We start from the raw sequence: 22,141 nt of genomic DNA, 5'->3' as shown, positions 1-22,141 counted from the left end.
TGACCGCTCAACTAAGAAAATCATAAAACAGACTACTTCATTATGTGCTGTTAAAATGTTTTCGATTCATTTTTAACTTAATTTACAACTAAGTTAACGGCAAGGAGAGCAAACAGAAAACCTGGATTATTACAGATAATTGCTCCAGATGTTCCTGAACACCATAATAAATGGAATCAATCCGAAAAAAGAGATAGCAGCCTTATATACGGATGATAATGTCTTATTGCTGGCAGAGTGTAAAGTGTTCACCATACCACGTGCTTGGAGAAATACCATAATATAACTTAAACATGGCTCCTGCCTATCGTATTACTGCAAATTTTTATCCATTATTAAATAGCAAATATTTAAAATGTTCAGTAAATATATCAAGGTTTAAGTCGAAAAGGAGCGTCGTACGAGAAATTCAATCAAGTAACTATGTTTACACAAAATCTACTCATTGCTTTCATAACCTCAACCACCATATTATTACTTGTTTTCTTTCATACCCTTTTCCGTCACCTAATAATGCGGCGTGAACGATAAAATATAATTCATCTACTTTTGTTCTCTATGCTTTTTTCTTTTAATATTCCCTTAAACTTCTTCAGATATCATTTCGTCAATTCTAACCTATCTTTTTTCAAAATAGTTGCGCGGTTAAAAAATATTATACATATATATATTGTTTACGTGACTTAAAAATACAGTTATTGACTTGTTAACACATTGATTCGTTAAAAAGTTGTTGATAAACATAATATATTAACACTATAGGTTTACGGGACCCGTCAAAATGAGGGGTTCTAATATTTTTAATTTACCATTATTGAGATTATAAATATGCATCCATGAATTATTCAACAAATTCATTTCTTCGGGTATATATTATAAAATCAATTGCTAAAAATTTGAATAGATACGTTCTTATTATTTTCATAAAGTATTTATTAAAATAATCGCTTTCATTGCTCCATAAACCTAGTGTTAAACACCATTTGTTCCAGACATTTATTGCAGTGGATCTGATTAGCAATTACTAACTGTTCTAGCTGTTTTGTTCTCATTTAACAATGTGAAACGTATAAAAGATTGTATTTAACAGTAACAAGAATGGAAATGGAATAGTCTATACGAATTGCATTTCGTAGGTTTGGAAAAAGATGAATCACCTACAGAGGACTTAAACTTTCACAAAATGATTCAGCAGAGGCAAAGCGAAGCGAAGAGAACTGTTATAGTGCAACTGAATAAATTTAATGATGCTGCTGAATGCACAGCGTACTTAAAGACATTCGGAAGAATATCTTGTATGTATCATTATGTCACAAAAATGCGTAATGTATGTATATTTTTTTGTAACTGTTCTTGTAAAATTACAAAGGAATTTTTATCATGACTTTATTGTAATTTCATTTGCAGCCAAACATGTTATTAGTGCAATTCAAAACAAAGGAAGATATGGGAAAATTATTGAATTCAGTACAATATTTGGATACCTCTACATATATGGGTGTACCTACAACAGTAATGCAATATGAAGCTGATACTGTACAAAGTATATCACTGCAGATGAGTGAAAAACTCAGCTTTCGAAAATATAGTCATCACTTTCCCACCTGGGTTATGATCAAATCGAACCTATTGTATTCAAAATCTGTAATGTATTACTACTTCATGCATATGTACAACTTTAATGCGATAGTAAATTAATATTCAATTTTTTTCTTTCAGATATCGGAACAAATGGTAATACTGTGTAAGACAGTGAAACTCTCGGATATCGATATAAGATTACGATTCTTCACCGCTCATCAGTTGTGTCTGACCTTGGGTAAATTATTTCCAACCCTTTCCATCTTACCATTTGGTTCATCCGTATCCGGTTTTGGACAGCTAGGAAGTGACCTGGACATAGTATGTACTGCTGCAAAACGTGGAAGAGGAACTGAAACTGTAAGTGTGCATTCTGATTTCCTCTTACATTTGACGTGATGTACGCTTCTATGAACTTCGTAAAAGTTGACTTTAGCACGTATATTTTCTCAGAAGATCTCAAGACAACTAATATATTGTTCGAAACCATTTTCTGCTATGGAAAGGAGTGAACAACAGGACTTCCTGAAACCCGTGGCCATGTTTCTACACAAATTTATTCCTGGTATAATCAATACACAAAGTATTCTCAAAGCTCGGGTCCCCATTATTAAATTTTCCAATGCTCTCACAAGCATGCATTGCGACCTTAGTAGCAACAATCTGTAAGCATTATGTGCTCGTCACACTTTCATATACTTAATTCTCACAAGTAATCTGTATCTTCTTACTCGCGTTCTACAGGTCCGGTTTCTACATGTCCGAGATTTTGTACAATTATAGTGTTATGGACTGGAGGGTAAAACCACTAGTGTTCACATTGCGCAAATGGGCATACGCTCATGGTATAACAAGCGAAGTAGCTGGCCAAAAGCTAACAAATTTTTCTCTGACCCTGTTAATAATATTCTATCTGCAACAAGAAAAGATGTTGCCTCCAATGAGGAAGATGCTTATTGCATCGAATCAACTAGGTGAATAGAGAAGAATTTCTTTCGTTTGTATTCGAGTTTGTATTTGCCGCCAACGCTTTAAAATCCATAATTTATAATACTGACGGGCAAAAATAGTTACACGATTGACTCTAAACGCTCTTCTTTCTTTTCTGTTCCAGATGAAAATGAATTGTCTACATTTTTGAGACCAGTGGTCCGGTCGTATATCGATCATACGAATTTGAACAACAACACATTGGAAGATCTCCTGTTCGGTTTCTTCCAGTTCTATGCTACCTTCGACTTCAGTATGTACGCCATATGCATGCGGGAGGGGAGGACCAAGAAAAAACCGGATATCTCACCTGCTTACCTTTTGAATCCGTTGGACCCGACGTTGAACGTCAGCAGGAACGTCAGCGCCATCGAATTAAATGCGTTCGTTCGACACTGTATCAGTGCGTTGAACATGTACAACGACAACAAACTCAACTCCGTTGTAAATCTAATAGAGTCATTGAATATGAAAACTAATCTGGATAAAAGCGTAGCCGAGTCGACGCCTGTTATAGAAGTGCAAGAGTGTGAAACCGAGAAAGACGACGATTTGGATCAGCCGAATAAATTAGAGGAGATAATAAAATAATAATGAATTAAACTGCTGTGTCATTCTAGCTTAGCTTTCGGACAATCGAATTCTTTACAATTCTACCAGGTTCTTCGTTAAGTATAATGACTCTCCGTGGCCTTATAAAACTATTGGTGTTTCTTGATCCGAAAGCTTCGCGAAAATTTGTAGAATATGTAACAGAAACTAGGGGGATGAAAGAGATGACACCGGCGTACTCGGTAACTTGTATATTTCTCTATTATCAGCGATTCGACAGTTCTCATATATGCTTAATCGTGTACATTTTCTATAATTGGTAACGTCCGCGCGATCCGTCCTCGGACCATGATCGTTCTATCGATCGTGTTCTGCTCTCGCGAGGATCGTCCGCGCATCCTGCTGGAAGCTCGATCGTGTTCGCGATCGTTCTGGCGGACGATGGATCCCCGCGCGAGTACGTTCGCGATTAGGCTATTGTTGCTCCTCGAGCGGGGGAGTGTCGTCGTTTAAATTCGTAATATGTACTGTGGCTGGCAGTGTTTAAGTTCGCTAACTACAACGTCCTCCTCCAAACGGGATAAATTCGTCGCGCGACGCTCGACGCCGGTGTACACGTTTCTGTGACTGTTTCTCGTTTTCCTATTTTTTTACCTGTTCTTAATTATTACAAAGTAGCCACGTCGCCACGTATTCTGTGTATATAAACTCTAATTACAATGAATCAGTTCGATCGGTCAATTTCATCTTGAGCAGCTTCGGAGACCCGGTTCACAGCTATGGAACCCGGCGATAAAACGTCCTCGTGGTTCGACCCCCGGTTTCAGAACCTGTTCCGCCCGGTTCGGCGATTATTAGGTGCAGGAAACATTCTCGAGGCTTGAGACTGTGTAAATAAGCTCGATCGTTCAAGCGCTTTCCGATTACAGTACCCGGAGACTGCGGATCCTGTGCATTCTTATCGTAACCGAGCGAAATACGGTCGAATAAGGTGTTCACGTTTTACCCACCAGCGATTCGATAGTTTTTAAACATTCGTTACCAGTAGACTGCGGATTTTTATGCGAAATAACAATTTTCTGAGTCAACTGCGAGCAATGGAAGTTAGATTAAAATGTAGCTCTCCTTTCAATTATTTTAATTGTACATCGAAAATGATGTAACACAGTTCTTTGCACTCACCCATGTATGCCATAAATGCATAATATCCGCAGTCTAGTTATTAGCAATTTTAAATAAGAGATTCTCGGTAGGTGAAGCATTAACAATGTGTTCATCGGAGCAATAAATTGTTATCGAGTTTTAAATCTAGTTTGAACATTATTGCGATTTTTATGCGTCATTCTTTCGCATGATCTTCTTGTCCAGACTCTGTCGACAACCCATTTTTGCATGAAACATCCGCAGTCTAGTGATTTCAAGTCCAGTGAGTAGCTTTTTAGTCGAATTCCCATTTTCATGCTTAATTTTGCGTCGACCGAAGCGAGAGAAACGTTTCTTCCGTTGACTGAAATATTTCTCGCTGTGAAGATAAAATTAATGTTTCCTTGGTACACGCCGTAAACATTGACAAAGATTTTTTAAGTCTGCAAAAATGATTGTCACTCAGATAATTGAATTATTCGCTTGCAACTTTAAAAATCACGTACTTATCCCCGCTTCAGGATGAATTTTTTACAAAACTAATAATTCAATTGCAACACAAGACGAAATGAAAAATTTTAAATGGGAAAATAGAGATTTGAAGCCACAGAATTTGTTCCAACACCTAACAATCATGTCGCGCCTAACGAAAATAGAAACAATGTTAAATTCCTGTATTTTGCGAGAGTCTTCAGCCCCCAAAGGGTGAATTGACGAGAATAGTATAAGTCCAAGCTGATTTCGAGTCGAGTCTCCGTTTTGGAACGTCGCTGGAGGTGTTTCGTCGACGTTGAGTATACCGGGCAACGCGTAATCGTTCTCTCTTCGTCTTCTTCCTCTTCTTCTTATCTTTTCTTTTCCCTTTTTCTCGAAATTTTCTGTTTACGTATATTACTCCACTATTGGCAGCGATACATCGTGACCTTCGGCGCTTCAAAGTGCAATAAAAAAGCTATTCAATAAAAAACGGAGAAGCGTTCTACGCTGAAGGCTCTGGCGACGACCCTGAAACGACCCTTTGACCAGACACAAAACGGGTGTAGAAAACTCGACGAATTGGTGGATCGACGAGAACGAAACTCGGAAACCATTTTATATGCTACGGTCACTCGCGAAGGTGACGTTCGTTCGAGCTGGCCGCGGATGTTTATGCAGAAACAGATATTTATTGGCGCAATCAACGAACGCTACGATCTTCCAAATTAGATTAATACTTTGCCAACCCTTATGCACTGCTACATTAATTCATAAACCAACGCTTTACCTGCCTGTGAAAGCGATTTTGTTTCTAAACAAGTTGTCTCGAGAAACGAAGCGACATCTTCGTGGATTGTTATCGGCTTCCGGTAGACAAAGCGTCAGTTTATTCTGAATAGTTTAAGTATATGTTAAGATCCTAAGTAAAAATTCACATTTTCAACCCCTATCTAAGCAACCTATATCTAAAATTCTTGTAAGAATTTTTCACGTTTCGGTGGAAACGTCGCGAGACCTATCTTTTGAGCAGTGTTCTTCAGTGTAGATATTTATGTAAGAGATTTATGTAAATATTAAAGCTTCGAACTTGTTTATTCCTGGTTGCTCACAGAAGGGTTGATTTGTTTCGATAAAATCTTAACGCGACGTTCGAACATTGCACGAGGGTTGCGGTGCCAATTGGACTGTCCACGGAAATGTGTTTTTCGACAACAATGTACGCTATAAATGCATATAATCCGCAGTCTAGTTTGACGGGTGCGCTTCCTCGAAGGTGCGGCGTTTTCTTCTTCTTCTTTTTTCTTTCTTCTCGCGCGTCTCTCTGTCTCTTTTGTCATTCTCTTCCAGACGAATGATTCTTGATTCTCGTGATCGCGTTCGATTCGTTTCTTTTCTCAATGCGTACAATATATATTTATACACGTCACGCGAAATGCCCTTTGATCGTGTCCGTATATCTCTAATAAAACGCTCAAAATGGTCGAAAAGAATCTCGTGGAACCCTTCCGCGTAACAATATTCCTCTACTAATTAACAATGTACTAATGATCGAAAGGTATAGTCCTTCGATTATACTTTCCCCGAATGTACGCTAGGTGTTTGGAGGGTTTTCGATTCCCCTCCCAGATAGCCGAACACGCGACCGAGTCGTCGTGTGTTGCATAAGTCGTCGTTGCCCGACAGCATCATCGGTCTAACGTCTAACGTAAATACTGTGTTTTAGGTTCGCTGTTCTGGCCACTGACAGAGATCATTAAGAGACTAACTTAAAGCGAAACTTAGCTCTGTACAAACGGAAGTGAACATACTCCTCTGTTCTGACAACGTCGATGATGGTACCATGGGCGAGTGATTCCGCGAAACACTGAAGAAGCTTCCAGTGTCACCTTCGAGTCCAGAACACAGGCAACAATTGGTCTCAATTCAAGCCATTCATCATCTGGACTGGACATTGTCAAAAAAGCTTACCGAGCATCCGTGTTAGCTCTTCTCGCGGTAAGCAGAAGATTCAATCCATGTTTATTAACAATTCTAAAGGGAGACACTCGGATCTCATTTTATGTACTTGAGGACTTCCAAGACATTCTCTGAACCTTAATCTAATTTTTTCCACAGTGAAAACTAACTGAGCTGCTTCTCTTTGGTATGAAGATACGCAGACTTCAATTGAACCATTCCCTAGACTGGACGTTCTCAAAAAAGATTGTTGGACATTCATACTAGCTCTCCTTGTGGTAAGTGCAAGCTTCGATCCATTTTTATTAACGATTTTAAACATGTTTTCTGGGCCTTCGTTTTAATTTTGTTGGCAATGAGAACAAACTGAGTTACTCCTCATGACAACAAAATTCTCAGACATGAACCCTAAATGGGATGACCCTAAAGAAGCTCATCAACCCTTCACGGTAGCGTTGAGGTAAGTTATAGTAGACTGCGGGGGTTTTATGCAAAATGAAAATTGTCTGCATCAATTGCGAGACACAGTAGTCGTTTAGAAGCTGTTGTCCTTGTAAGTACCCTAATAAAGTCTAGTTGTAAGCATCAATGCACTTTTTGTCAACAATTCTAAAAAGAAAACACTCGAGTCTGTTAATTTTCTGGGCCAGACTAGTTCAAAGCAAACTATTAGATTGTTGCGTACGAAATGTCCGATTTGTAATAGTAACGTTAAGCATCACTTTTTTTCATAAAAAAAATATTGCTAAAAATCTGCTAAATTGTTTCAATATTTCCTACAGGAGGAGCATTGCAGAAAACATTTCGACGACGAAGACGAGCGACGAAACAAATGCTGGTAGCGAACGTGTTAGTAGGTTTCCGGTAGGTAAAATGTTGAAAAGTAAATTAATAAATCTGCAGGCTATAATACTATTTCTTGCTTAAAATGTTTCAGAACAATTGCGTTCTAAGATCGGAAATTACGTATGCAACAATCTAATAATCCTGGGTTACCCTTAAGTCACCGACAATCATTTGGCCAACAATGTTTCCACCGACTCCGAGTTCCGCAGACAATATTTGTTTACCGACACGTTCAAATCGCCGACAGTCATTTCATGGACAATCATTAGGGGGACCCGAAAGTAATGTCGTATTTTTCGTAAGATTAAAGTAGAATAAGTTTTTAATTGACATTTTATTTTTAATCTGTGATATATAAATGCTCTTGAATGGCTAACCATGGCGAATTAAGCTTCTTCGAGAGTTCTTCAATCGTCTGTCGAGGCAAAATGTCATTATCGAGTGCCACAGGCCTTTCTGTTGGCATTTACGTACAGCCAATACTTCCGGATAAACATCACAAATGTTTCCTGTAGCTATTGCGACATTGCCGCCCTTTAAAAATTTGTATAGCATACAATGCCGAATGTGCAACTTTTCTGGATTCGAATCAGTCATTTCGAACATAACCTCTAAAAAGACAATATTTTTGTACAAAACAGTACTACCTAGTCTCCCGAACCTGCCATGTACTGAACAACGTAGGTGTACGAAGTTACCTGTTATTATCAGTCAAACATTGACTTGCGCAAAAACGACATTACTTTCGGGTCCCCCTAATATTTCACATTGTTTTTTGACTTATAAGTAGACAGCGGATTTTTAAAAGATTCTAAAAACGTTGTCGGCCGAATGATCGTCGGTAATCGAAAGGTAACCCAATAATCGTTTACGATCAGGCGACCGTCGACAATGGTACCATCAAGGAGTTCAGAGAAGAGGACCACCAGCCGAGACAGACAACCAATCGGCGGCCGTCCGACTATCTGGTCTGGACACCTCGGAAAGCTCCCCGAACCCGCACCCTGACTATCCCCGTGTCGGCTCGGCGCTTCAATTCGTCTTGCTCTTCCGGTGATGGCGGCGATGATGCATGTAGTGATGGTACTCATGCGACCTTGTCTCCTGTACCGCCGCCACCAAGTTGCGCACGTCCTCCTCGTGTCCCTCGAAGCTGTCCGATTTCTTGAGCTGGCCGAGGGATGCGGTTGCGCCCTCGCTGCTCCGTTTGTTCTTGAGCCGGGGGAACGTTTCCCAGGAGCGCTGCTTCTGCACCAGAGACGACGACTTCGATGTAGGCCCGATCAAAAGTACCAATGTTTTCCTTGGTTCCTGCGCGGATTGACCTACCGTCCCATCGGCGATGCTCGAACGTCTGCTGCCGGATCCGGTGGTGCTCAGGCTGTCGCAACTCGCGCGACGACGCCTCCTCACCTCCGTCGACGTTTTGTCGTCCGCGTAGAACACGTCCTCCGAGTCACTAGCCGGGTACACTTTCGTGCCCTTCGCGGACGGGATCGGTTGGTCGTCCGGGACCGCGTGCACCTGCGCCTGGACACGTTTCTTCGCCTCGCCCATGCTCGAGGCCTCCGAGATCCGCTGGTACTCCCCTTCTTCGCCTGCTGGAACAACCAGCCCTTCAGCGTGCGCACAGAATGTAGAGTGTCAAAAAATTATATGTCACGGCCACCATAGCGTGATTCTACACCTACGATTTGGTGGAAATTGACATAATAAACTCCCCGCAAAATTGACCTTGACCTTGAAAATCAAGGTCAAAGAAACAAACATTTTTTTGTGTTCTACTGGTCATAAGGATCAACTTTGTGAAAGAAACCATGGGTCGCATCTCAACCGTTCTCTTAAAAAATGATGTTGCATTTCTTATAATTTTTGCAGCTCCTTTATTTGTAAATTTTTTACATCCAGCGCCAATATATAAGTAAATAGCGTACTATCATACAGCGGGTACCATCAGTAAGCTATCTCGTGGCGTACGAAATTATCATAATCATGATACTCCTATTTTCCTAACTACAGAATGAAAGAAAGAAGCTGCAAATGCTATAAGAAATGCAACATCATTTTTTAAGAGAACGGTTTAGTTGCGACCTACGGTTCCTTTGACAAGTTTGGTCCTCATGGCGAGTAGAATGCGATACAAGCATACAAAATTTGACCTTGAATGTAAAGGTCGAAGTCAATTTTGCGGCAATTTCTTTTAACAAATCTCCACCGATCCGAAGGTGTACAACCATCTGCCAAAACCATGACACTAAATTTTGTTACACCCTGTACAGAAACCGATGGTAAAGTCCACTTCTGAATCGGCAGACATTGAGAGACAACAAAAATTCGTCGCTGCGAACGGAACAGCTTCTTGTATCGACAAAAGTAACAGAAACGTTAAGAAACCCGTGATAAACGAAACACCCTGTAGTTCAGAAAAAATAATGGGATATCCGCCTCCCATTTGCTGAAGTAATATTTGCTGAAGTAATATTTGCTGAAGTTCTTCGTTTATTCAAATTGGATTTGCTGTCCCGCTGTATATCCGGCTCTGAACGTAACTATACAGGGTGTTCGACTACAGGCGGGAGAAAATTGATAGGGTGGTTCTTCATGACAATATGAAACGAAAATGAAGAGGAAAAGAATTTCAATTTCGGCTTCATTTGTCAGTCATCAACAACTAGAAATCCCCCTGAAATGCGGCAACCATACCAACAGAGGTGTGTACGTTGCGTACGTCAGAGAGCCGCGCGACAGTCACGTAAACAAGTATGTGCATTTTTGTGAATACTTGCACGAGCGAGGATTACATTCAATATTTATAGACACGATGGACATACGCATGATTTATAAGCCTGATTTATAAGCCTGATAATTCCATAGGGCGGATATTAGAAATTCCCTTTTGGATTCCAACACTAGGTTCACGGGACCCGTCAAAATGACGGGCCCTAATATTTTTAATTTACGATTATTGAGATTGTGAAGATCCATCTACGTGGAGTTACTCAACAAATTTATTTCTTTAGGTATGTGTTATTTAAAAGATGGCTAAAAACTTGGATAGACACATTCTTCTTATGTTTATAAAGTAATTTAAAATACTCAATTTAGTAATCCGTAAATCTAGTGTTAACAAGTGGGCAGGCTCAATGTCGTCCAACGCTCAATTTGAGAATCCTTAAAACATTTTCACCTCGCTGGGGCCCCAAATGAGAACCAAGGTCAGCATGTATTTGTCACGTGATTGTCGTGCGCCTCTATGACGTACACAACGTACACCACTGTTGATCGAGTTGCCGCATTTCCGGCGGATTTTTAACTGTTAATAACTAAAAGACGAAGCCGAAATCGTCTTACATTGTCAGGGAGAACCACCCCCTAAATTTTCTCCCACCTGTGGTCGTACACACTGTATAACAGTCCCGCGTCAATTTCAATGACACCGTGCGAGAAACCTGTGTGAAAATTGTTGGCAAAACATGGTGGAACGCGGCCAAAGTGTACGGGCGAGCAAACATGCGATAAGTGCTCCTTAAACTCCGAGAATAAGATTAACACTTTGAACGCCAAACTAGAAACCCGAAAAATTCCATAAAATCAAATATTTAATGAAATAAAAATTGGAAAAAATTAAATGTACGATACCGAGTAATCCTCCAACTTTCTTGCATGTTACAGATCCTAATTAAGTTTAGTACAACGAATATATCAACGTAAAAATTCATTTTAAAACCTGCACAAATAATTCCGTCAGCCACATATGGCTGACGTGGCGTTCAACGTGTTAATATCCGAGAGAGTTAGGGGGAGAGAGCCGTCTAACGGCATAAAGAAATATTTTTCCTGGTTTCGATGCCGGAGCTCTGTCGTACCGAAGCGAAGTTACCCTAACACGTTCGATTTCCGATAGCCCGCGCGCCTCGCACATTTTGATCTCCCGGGGACAATTAATTGTTCCGACGCGGCCGTAGAGTACACAGAATCACGTTCGGCAGACAATCCAATCGGACCACGAGCACCGTTTCTAATTTACTCCGCCGCGCAAAGGTGTTTGTCTGATCGTTTTATGCCATTGAATGGCGCCGAGCCGCGGAGACAATCGAGCGCTGGTTTTAATTGAATCCCGTCCCGCGCCCGCACGCGTTGTTTTAATTGCGATTCTAATGGCGTTCGATCAGGTGGACACTCGAACGGCCGGGGGCCCGTCGAACAAAGGTAACCGTCTCATTATACGCACGAGGCATTATTCCAGCGGCTCGTTAAATTTGTTACACGAGCCCCCGAGTGGTTCGATCAGCCTGTTTGTCAACTCCGCGAAACGATCGGGGACAATCGCAGCTTTTTCTTTTTTTTTTCTTCTTTGTACTCCCGGGAAAAAAAGCGTCGTCGATTCTCATCCGACGGAATTACACTGTCCAACGAAATAGTTTCCACGTCGTCCTAGATTTGTAAGAAACGTAACTGTTAGGTCGAACTCGAGAAAATTCTCCGCGTTCCAACTGTGCAAGTTCTTGCGAGTTCTGCTCTCTCAAGTGTGACGGTAAAAACGCATTTCTTGTGAAACGGCGGTAACGGAGAAGAACAGATTAGCTCTTCGTCTGACATGTTCACCGGCGGCGGTAGCAGAGACTAGGGGAGAGTTGATACGTTTTTTCAGTTTTTAACTTCTACAATTTTTGTTCGAATCGATTACGCTGTAAACAGTACGCTAAGACAAGTACGTACAACAAGACTTATAAACTGCTATTATCACAAAGGAATATCAGTCTCGTTTAGGGCTCGGTGGTTCTAGTGTTGAAACGAAATTATGAACACGACTTGACTGAGCATACGAGATATTTCGCAATAGAAGATTATTAAGAATATCCGATTAATTATTCATTGTAAGCCCTATTTGGTAGAATACCTTCCCACGCAGAATTTGATGTTTTATTCGAGAAAAAACTGAAGGTCAGCCTCGTATCTCGATAAAAACGCAAAGCAACAACAAACAGACTACAGCACTGTATTTTAACGTTCGTACGACAAATAACTCACGAAGTCATTTGAAGTCGTCGAGACTCACCCTGTATACACGGTGTCCAGATAATTGCATTGTATCAACTTTCCCCTACACGTTGGACAGTGTCGCTGAACAACAGAGAGATAGAAAGAGAGAAAGAGAGAGAGAGAGCCAAACAAACACTTTGCACGTGGTCCTGAATTGGGCACGAACGAAGTATAATAATTCTCGTGTGCGTTCATCAGGGTTTTATTTCCATTGAATTTATAATTGCTATCTACATAGTCCTGTGGCGGTGGTTGTGTGTGTGTGTTTTCAAAAAGAGAGATATATGTATAGGGAGGCGGGGGAAGGGGGGGGGGAAGAGATAGAGAGAGTCGTCTCATCAGTTTCCGTCGGATCATCGTCAAATCCGTGATCACCGTGTCCTAATTCGATCCAGGCCCACTACCATCGCGCTTAGTTAGTCGTGCAAGCGATCTTCACGGATTTGTTCTTACCAGTCGTGTGTGACTGTGGATGCTGGGAGTCCGCGTATCTATCCGGTTGGTCGAGCCCTTCCGCGGAATTGTCGCCGCTGCCGCCCTTCAGGGAACGGCACAGGGAGCGCACCTTGCTCGTCGAATGGCCAGGCGGTGTTTTCGGTTTCGAACCGTCCGGCGATTTCCTCGATCGTCGGCTCTGGCTTCGATCGCGGCCGTCCTCCCTTCCCGGCGACTTCTTCCGGTCCTCTTTACTCCTAGCCTTCTCAATCAGCTGGCTGAGGACTCCCCGCTTCGACTCGGAAGACTTTGTGGTCTCGTAGACCATGATGTTTCCGCTGGAGTCCAGCATAGCTCCGATACCGGTAGGTGGGCAACAACGCGGCGGCATCTCCTTCGTTTCTGCAAAAAGCGGTCAGACTTAGCACCCACCGACAGCAGCCCGCTTGTGCGTTTAACTATAGTGCTGTCGAGAAACAACAGAGCACGGGGACGATTAACCCTTTGCGCTAAAACGATTTTCTTTACTTCTGCAATGACTACGACTTCTTTGTCGCTTAGAACTCCCTAGAAGAAGAAGAATATATGTATGTTGATTGCACCACCAAGATTCTCCGCAATGATTAACCGTCGACAACAAAGAATTGTTCAGTAGCTTTTGATAAACTCGATATTATAGAGCAAGGGATTAACGTTCTGTACGAATAGACTGATAGTGCTTTCTTTCTTTGATCATTTCAGTAAGTTGTAGTATGTACATTGGTGTTCCTAACTTTTCTTAACCTTCAGAGGACCGGCACTCTTCCATTGAAAACATGAATTTGCTTTATGAAAAATTTATACATACAGGGTGTCATCTAACGTTTGCACCTCAAATATCTTTGTTGTTTCTAAAGATACGTAAAATATGGTAAGGACAAAGTTGAACAATGATGAAGGGACTATCATTGTAGGTGTTTAAAAAAGGGTGGTTCCATTTAAAAAAGTCAAGGTGACCTTGATATCTCTAAAAAATGACATAAAAACAAAATTTTTTATGGCATCGTGTCAGCCCCATTGTAACATTCAACTTTGTCCTTACCATATTTTACGTATCTTAGGAACAACAAAGATATTTGAGGTGCAAACGTTAGGTGACTCACCCTGTATATGGCGAGGGAAGACTCACCCTGTATATTTATTTATACTGTGTACATACAGCTAACATATTGCGCAAAATTCCCATGTTTGGTTCCTAGCCACTGCGGTGGCCAGCAGAGTCTTCTGAAGGTTAATCTTCTCGCTATTTTAATTAATACCTATCCATTTTTGTCGTAAACGCATAAAATCCGCAGTCTACCGATCACATTCGTGTAGAGCTGCCGCTAAAAATTGAAAGTTCCATCTGATGATTGTTTTTTATACCTTTCATATAGAGAGCATTGTCGGCACTGGTGACAGTGGACCGCGGCTGACGGATGTCCTTCACCGGCGCTTGGGTCTGAGGCTGCTGCGGCGGTTCCTGCATCTGCATTCGATACAGCTGATCCAGCAGCGCCTTTAGATCCTGATTGCATGCCGCGTCTGAGACCGCCATGCTCACTTCACCGGCTGTGACCCCCGTCGTGTAGGACTTTATGAATGGCTCCAGCTGCTGGGCTAAGTTCTGCAATTGCTTCACCTGGTTCCTCAGGGACAGTATGTCGTTCATCTAAAACAGCATCGACATAATCGATCAGGTGGAAGGTACGAGAGGGTTCTTCTTCGAATAGGGGAAACTAGCTGAATTTAGACCAGTGCCTAGATTGGACCTAATCTACAATTCATGATCAACGAATACCATTAGATATGCAGAGTAGAACACTTTTAAAACGGGTCACGGTATCGTTGTAGTTCAGCTTGAACGACCTTGAACGACCTCTGTAATTTGGGTCATTGCGTTCTATTTAAAAAGGAAAACCAAGATTGACCTTTACATCGTCTTTACACCTATAAACGAATTAGCAACACCAAATCGTAGGATTTCCTTGAGAGTCCTACAATTAGGACATTAGGATAGTTTTGGGTATTCTGGTTTTTCATTTTCAAAAAATCGATTTCTCTTTTTTTGCATTTTCGAAATTTTAAAATCAAGTTTCATCCGATGCAATCTCTTTCCTACCATCAATAACAAACTAGATATTCAGGTGACCTAATTTAAATGCTCCACCCTGTACAGCTTACCCAGGTCCAAAGCATAATTCATAATGAACTAATACAGTTAGTAACACTGCAAGTATTTCTCTTTCTCGAGATGCTATTAATTAATTTGTACATCTAATATTATAGTTATGCATTGTATTATAGTTATGAATTTCATTTTCTCGATTGGTGTTTTATATAAAAGATTCTTATATCCATTTTGTAGTCCTTTTTACCAACAACAAATAGTACGTTAATTAATCACCACATTTTGACCAAAAATCAGATAATGCTATCGCCAATAAGTTATTTTTCCACGCATATGAATATGTCACATTGATGAACGTTAAAATAAAGTTTATTTAAAAGTAAAATTGGACATCCAAATTAGAATTGAAGATAGGGTGTTAAGGATTATATAGCTTCGTACCTCAAAGTTTCATATAATGAACGTGTAGACTGCAATAGCATTTCTTGATCAAAACGTGTTATAAGATTTGCGTTTGAAATCTACCATTGTGCAACAACCAAACAGTACCTGAGAGTGGAAAATCTCCTTCTCCATATGAATCCTACACAATTGTTCGTCCCACAAGCCGTCGAACACGTTCCTCAGCCTTTCTAATTCCAACTGATTATGCTCCAACTGTCTTTCCAGCAGCCGACAGTCCTTGACCACATGCTCGTAGCGCAGGCCCAGGGGTGGAGTGTTGGCCCTTCTCAACAGAGACACGTCGTGATGAAGCTCCCCTAAACGCTCCTTCACCATCAGCAACTGCTGGTTGAATTCCTTGAGCCGAGTGTCGAACGACCTACAGTGGTTGGTGAATGGTTCACCATCCATTCCGCCTTTCGTTGGGATCCTCTGCGGAGCCTTGCTGCTCTGCTTCGAAATAAAACGCGTCGCATGATCTCTAATCGTTGATCCGATCGTGTATCATCGATACGGGTCTGAGTAAATCGTCTGACTAAGAACACATCCTGCTAAGAACACTAGCGGGAAACGAAAGTTGTCTGTCTGGCGTACCGCCAGTTTGCGCTACGAGAACGTGCTGGATGTTCTGTGGCAGTATTTCCAGAGTGGATTTAGCAATAATTAGCACCAACGATCGGTACAGGTCTCTAGAGTCTTCAGATCACAAAAGTAGAACTTGTTAGCTACGAAAGGAGTTAATTAGCGAAGGAATCGTCTTCGAGTACCGATACTCTGGTATTTTTTTTTTTTTTTTTTGACAATGTCACCGCTACCAAATCCAGCTCCGAGTTAGGTCCCTCCTTCCAGCAGAGAACACCCAGCACAACAGTTCTAATCTGGCTACGGACTACCACCATATACCAAGTACAAGCCACATCATATTATATCGAGAGTAAAATCCTGTCAACGAAAATACTTACACAGAAGTGTGCACGAGAAATGCAGTGAAAAAGAAACTTGTAATATGAACGTAAAGATGGAGAGAGTTTGTAAGTCGAGAGAGCTGGCCAGGCCGAATGTGGTTAGCTACCTGAATCACCGGCGGCTCCGGCTGGATCATCCCGTGAGTCTGATCGTACAACGACTCTTTCGGGGTCTGTGTCTGGCCTACGAACGGCTGCAACACCCTGGCGAACTCGTTTCTGTAGTTGGTCTTCGGGTAGGCGGTCATTAATGGCGGCCTGGATGGGTGACCGAGCTGAGCGACGCGGTTCAATCGTTCCAGCATGGGATGGGCCAGCTCGAGAAATTGATATTTCGTCGCGCTGCTTGTGAACGCGGTGCACAACATCAGGTGCATCCGCAATACAGGAAGAGCGCTACCTAGCGACAATAGCTGAGTCTGAACCATTCTGTCTTTTGTCTCGAACTGTCTCTGGAGCTCTGTCAACACGCTCCCATGGGTCTTGTTTATAACTTCCTGCATGCCCTGGCAGAACGAGTTCAACGCCTTCTTCTCGGAGTCCAGATTGTGCTGCAGTTCCTTCAGCTGCAACATCAAAGCCTTCACTCCGTCCTCCACTCCAGCTTGCAGCTCCCTGATCGACTTCACCGTTCTCTCCATCTTCTTCGATGCTTGCTGGTAAGCGTTCTCAATGTCCACGCAGTGTATCCTGGCTTCGGCTGGTGTGTCACGGAAACAGGTGGCGCAGAGCATGCACTTTGCGGTCTGGCAGAACATTATGTACTGTTCCCCATGGGTTGAGCAACGACGCTGGGTGTCCTTGGTGCACTTGCTCATGTGCACCACCTCGTGCGAGGAGAACATTTTTGCACGGTGCGTATGCTCTCTACAGTGTGTGCAGAGGGCTTGTCCTGGAGAAGATTGCGCAGTTGTATTATGACACAGTGTTCGTAGAATGTTATACGTAGACTGCGGGTCTTTATACAAATTCTAAATTTCATGACTTATTTTACCAATACCAGAATGAGAAAGAGGTAAACGTGGAGTAGATATGTCATAAATGTTTTCTTGTATTTTAAGAATGTGCACATACTATAAATGCGTAAAGATCTGCAGTCCAGTTATCGGGTACGAATTTCTGTTACAAACCACATGTTGTACAAAAAAACATGGTAGACTTGTCTCGCTTATCGCAGTTGGCACATGGCGGGTTCTTCGAGTTGGCCAACTCGACTAGCTGACGTATCAGCTGATCGGACGGTGGTAGTTGTGCTCCATCGCTCAGTTGCGTTTGTTGCCTGTGCACAGTAACATTTTCTATATTTTAGCAAGCCAAAGCGAAACATCAGATTACTGGTACTGATCACAGGTACTTTCATGTGGACAGCAGAAATTTGTAGATACTGTGTACACGAAAGAAAAAGGAGGTTTCGAAAAGTTACTACAGCATGAGCCGCAGTAGTTTCGTAGCACATAGTAATCCACAACATGCATGTGTCACGATAAATGCGAGAATGTCTTGGAACAGGTGCTTGCAATGAAGCGATAATCAAAGTTTCTCACAGAATTAGAACAATCATACTAATGTAAATATAAAATTCCAGATTCTGTGTTGAAAAATATGCGGAGGCCCTTCGAGTACCAGATTGACCAGAGAACACGAAGCGAACAGCCAGTGGAACAAAAGACCTCAGACAGTGTGCGGTTCGCAAGAGTATTTCCAAATTGATACAACTGCGTACGACAATGTGCTAACAAGGTAATGTGCTTCGCAGTGTGCAGATGGAACAAAAGATCTGAGACAGCGTAAGGTTCGCAAGAGTATTTCGCAAACTGATACAACTGCGTACGACAGTGTACTAACAATTTAATGTAATATGCTTCGCAGTGTGTACGCATTGATTCAGAGGAGATGTACAAAGTAGTAGAAGACAGTGTGACGTGCATACCAGACCAGGGATCGTCGCCCACCCTGAGGATGCCATGCAATAACAGACGTGATCTACCTGCAGATAGAACAGGTGACTTTTCCATCGATGCTACGGATGCAGCGAGCACAGAACGTGTGAAAGCATGACAGCAGACAGGGGTCGTTGTAATAATCGTGGCAGACGGTGCAGATCAGAGGGTTCCTGGGTCCGCCACCGGGTATACCTGTCGTACCGTCGCTTTCGCCGACTCCGACACCGACCCCGTCGACGGCCGACCCCGAGCTCGCCATCGTCGGCCAAACCAACGGCGGCCACCTGGAAACCAGAGAGCACTCAGACCACCCGACCCTCTCCTGGACACTCCTTGGACGTTTCACATTTCACCGGATCCAGTTACACCCTTAACGCCGCCGAGCCACCCCCGTCGCAGATACACAAGTACACGGGGGTGGTTTTCGCGAACGTAAAGAACAAAATTACGTGTAGGTATCCGTGTTTACCCTAAGACCGTTGGCCCGCCCGCCGCAGAAAACCCTGATGGATAGTTTATCGGCTCGTCATTCTAACGTAGTTTGGTGGGCAACCCCGTTTGCGCCTGACGATCGGCTCTGACGTCACTGAGGCGCCACCAATCTCGCCCACTTCCACGCTGGGGTGGTACGTACACAGAGAAAAGGGGACGGGCTGCTGTACCGTGCTGCTGCACGCGGCTATGGGCCTGTGTGTGCTGGTCGTGCACACACAGAGACCTTGTCACTCCATACACACAGACCCTACTCTGACGTAAGCGCGAGAGGGTGGTTGTACGCTTACGTGCTCGCCCGGCAGCGATGGCTATGGCAACTTCATCCCCCCGGCGACCGACGAACAAATCACTGTATTAATCCACCATTGTACGATGATTACGTCTCGCCGTGTAATGCCCGCTAACACCGCAACCATTCTCTTGTGAAATCTCTTCAGACCTCTATCGGGTCCTCCAAAGGGTCTGCGTTAGATAATTTCTCAATGGCCGAATGTAATTGCATACAATGATATCTGATTACACATGGTCACTGTAATTTACGCGACACCTCTAGAGAAACTAGAAAATTGGTAAAAGATGTATCTACTTCAGTCTTTGAAATTGATAACTGGACAGCTTTATGCAAAATAAAAATTGTCCGAGTCATTCACAAGAAAAGGGAGTTACATAAAAATAGGAATAGGTTGGAAATAATTGAACAATAATATTAAATTGATTTGATCTTTCTTCTGTTTTGTCTTTCACCTACTCGTTTTTGCCATAAATGCATAAAATCCTCAGTCCACTTATAACTTTGGGACGACTATACAAGACTGAAACGTTCTTCTTCGAGTTTCACTGTCTGCAAGGTCCAAGAGACACGAAACGTTCCCTTCTCCTCTTAGAGCCACCATAGGTTGCTCTAAAAGCGTGTATACATAGGTAGCTCTAAAAAGACTGTGTTATAATTCAAACCAATTCCTCTTATACGTTACTAAATGTTTTTTGTGTTTAATAAATTGTTAAACTTTCAAATACGCGATACAGTCAAATGGATACACGATTAGTGTACAATATTCTACATGGGATGAAACGTCCGAATTCGGCCGAACCACCCGAAGTGGCGGGTGGAACCACTGCACTTCAGCCCCATTCTCCCCTATTGTAGGATACCACCCCGTCCTACTATTTTTTGTAAAAAGGTCTAACTGATTCTTGTGTTTCAGTCGAGCCAGCATGTTCGAAGCCATCGCTACCAGCGGGTTGTAGGGGTGTTGGTGCCACGGGCTAGGATCTATGTGCGTGAGAGTGGCAACCCCCGGCGTCGCCGCCCCTCGGCACCTCCGTCACCCCGTTTTCTGCACTCCTGCAGGGATCTATATGCCCGATATATATACATTCGACCTGCCGACGTGTACATGTGCGAGCTGCTGGTGCCGAGAGACGAGCGTGTTCGACTCTGCAAGGGAGAGAGCGTGGGCTCGCGTATATAAAGCGGTGGAAAACAGTAAAAAAAGAGAGAGAGAGACAGAGAGAGAGAGAGAGAGAGAGAGAGAAGGGACGAGTTTCGAGGATAGAGGGACGGTAACAAAAAAAAATGAAAGAAAGAGAGAAGGGAAGTGGGATTATGCATATCCCCTTTGTATCCGGACGGCTTTTCGTTCCGCAGTTTTCATCCACTCGTCGCCACACGATATTAACGGGACGTAATACTAAATTTGTCCTTCCGCCCTTCACCCTTCCCCGACGCGGGGAGCGTGCGCCCTTGTAACCTACAAAAGCGGGCTGGCGACTGCATGAGCACACTAACTCCTTCCCGGCAATCTTTCCCCGCGTCTCCTGTCTCCGTTCGCCAGACGATCATCCCCTTTTTCCACCCCCCACCCTCTTCCCAGCCTTCCCTCCTTTCAACCCCCTCCATTTTTCTCGTTCTCCGTGTTTCTCTATCGGCCGCGGATTCCGCGAGAACGACTGGACGGACCTTCATCTAATCGTTCCGCTCGGATTCCAGGATTTATTTGTCTGCGACAATGGCCGGCCTGCGAGCGAACCGGAGCACCACACCACCCCGCCAGCCCCCTATCGATCGTTTAAAAGATCCTACGGGAGAAGGACGCGTCGGAAACGTGCACTTTGGACCGCCAATCTGCAGCCAGGAATCGACCGATTCGCACCCTCGGACCTGGACCTGGATCTGCACCTGCATATACCCGGAGCCACATCGAACCGCCCTGATTAATTAACCGTTTCGCGGTTGAGCGTCTCCTCAAGGATAATGAGAATCCACTCTCGGATACGGGCGCCGCGGACGGGCAAAAACTTCCGATTGTCGCGCGACGTTAAGGGGGGATACACCCGAATAGTCTCGCACATTTTTGTCTGGGCGCGCATTGTATTAGGCGCACAAATTAATTCGTGGCTCTAGTATTGAATGAATTGCAACTTTATTCTCAATTCGCACCTTTCAACCATTGTAGTAATTACTAGACGGCGGATCTTCGATTAATAGAATCATTTCTATGACTAATAGAAATCTTATAAACATGCATTACTTTGTTTAATAGCTTTAATTGAAAGCAACGATATTCTCAAATTCTTCTAATGTCTTCTGTATTTCACTTACGCATTTCTGCCGTAAATGCATAAAATCCGCAGCCTAGAAATTACATGTAGATGGATTAAATGCATGGACAGTGATGGAGATTGTTTCGGAGTCTAGAGTGTATTTTAATTGTGTGTGAATAATGAGTAAATTCACGAGGAAATGGCTACGAAGTAATTTGTACACCGAATACATAAATCTTTTTCTTTTATTTTTATTGGAGCTTTAAGTCGCATTAACGTCTAGATCATGGAACGACTCAACATATTTATATTTACATTTTTTGTTTCATTCTAATCGTGTTGCAGTACACTATGAATGTTCAGCCAAATTCTTGCACTTTATCGCGAATGCTCGAAATCCACAGTACACTGATTATGATAGCAATGTGTACGCTCCTTTGTTGGGCGCCTTGAATGCACCGGCGGGTAGTTAGTTCGTTAATAATCCCTCATGAGCGCCAGCTGAGAGTATCCAAGGCCATTGAATTAGTTCGAAACCCCCTAAGCTCGATATTCCACGCGTTCGAAGGGAGAAAAAC

At 42.8% G+C, this 22,141-nt stretch overlaps 2 protein-coding genes across 5 annotated transcripts; one reads left to right on the top strand and one right to left on the bottom strand.

Moving 5' to 3' along the window:
* The first annotated feature begins 250 nt into the window (after positions 1-250).
* Mtpap (mitochondrial poly(A) polymerase) lies at positions 251-3,162 on the top strand. Its single transcript, XM_076798090.1, has 7 exons — positions 251-417; positions 1,137-1,327; positions 1,408-1,644; positions 1,720-1,941; positions 2,035-2,246; positions 2,326-2,555; positions 2,696-3,162. The coding sequence occupies exons 1-7, from the start codon at positions 294-296 to the stop codon at positions 3,160-3,162; spliced, it is 1,683 nt and encodes a 560-aa protein (XP_076654205.1). The 5' UTR covers positions 251-293.
* A 3,559-nt stretch (positions 3,163-6,721) lies between these two features.
* LOC143359752 (RING finger protein 207) lies at positions 6,722-19,473 on the bottom strand. Of its 4 annotated transcripts, XM_076797967.1 has the most exons (9): positions 18,994-19,473; positions 18,569-18,808; positions 17,712-17,860; positions 16,689-17,473; positions 15,722-16,069; positions 14,428-14,713; positions 13,042-13,425; positions 8,875-9,146; positions 6,722-8,793 (listed from the first exon to the last, which is right to left on the bottom strand). In XM_076797967.1, exons 2-9 carry the CDS (start codon positions 18,781-18,783, stop codon positions 8,578-8,580), a joined length of 2,655 nt encoding a protein of 884 aa, XP_076654082.1. In that variant the 5' UTR covers positions 18,784-18,808; positions 18,994-19,473; the 3' UTR covers positions 6,722-8,577. The 4 variants fall into 4 exon arrangements, with proteins under 4 accessions (XP_076654082.1, XP_076654058.1, XP_076654074.1 ...); XM_076797943.1 differs by having other exon boundaries at positions 6,722-9,146; positions 18,994-19,471; XM_076797959.1 differs by having other exon boundaries at positions 6,722-9,143; positions 18,994-19,471.
* Between the last annotated feature and the right edge of the window lie 2,668 nt (positions 19,474-22,141).

The sequence above is a fragment of the Halictus rubicundus genome, chromosome 1, assembly GCF_050948215.1.
Source record: "Halictus rubicundus isolate RS-2024b chromosome 1, iyHalRubi1_principal, whole genome shotgun sequence".
Lineage (NCBI taxonomy): Eukaryota > Metazoa > Arthropoda > Insecta > Hymenoptera > Halictidae > Halictus > Halictus rubicundus.
Note: the sequence above shows the minus strand (reverse complement) of the source record. Positions and strands in the feature narration are given on the sequence as shown.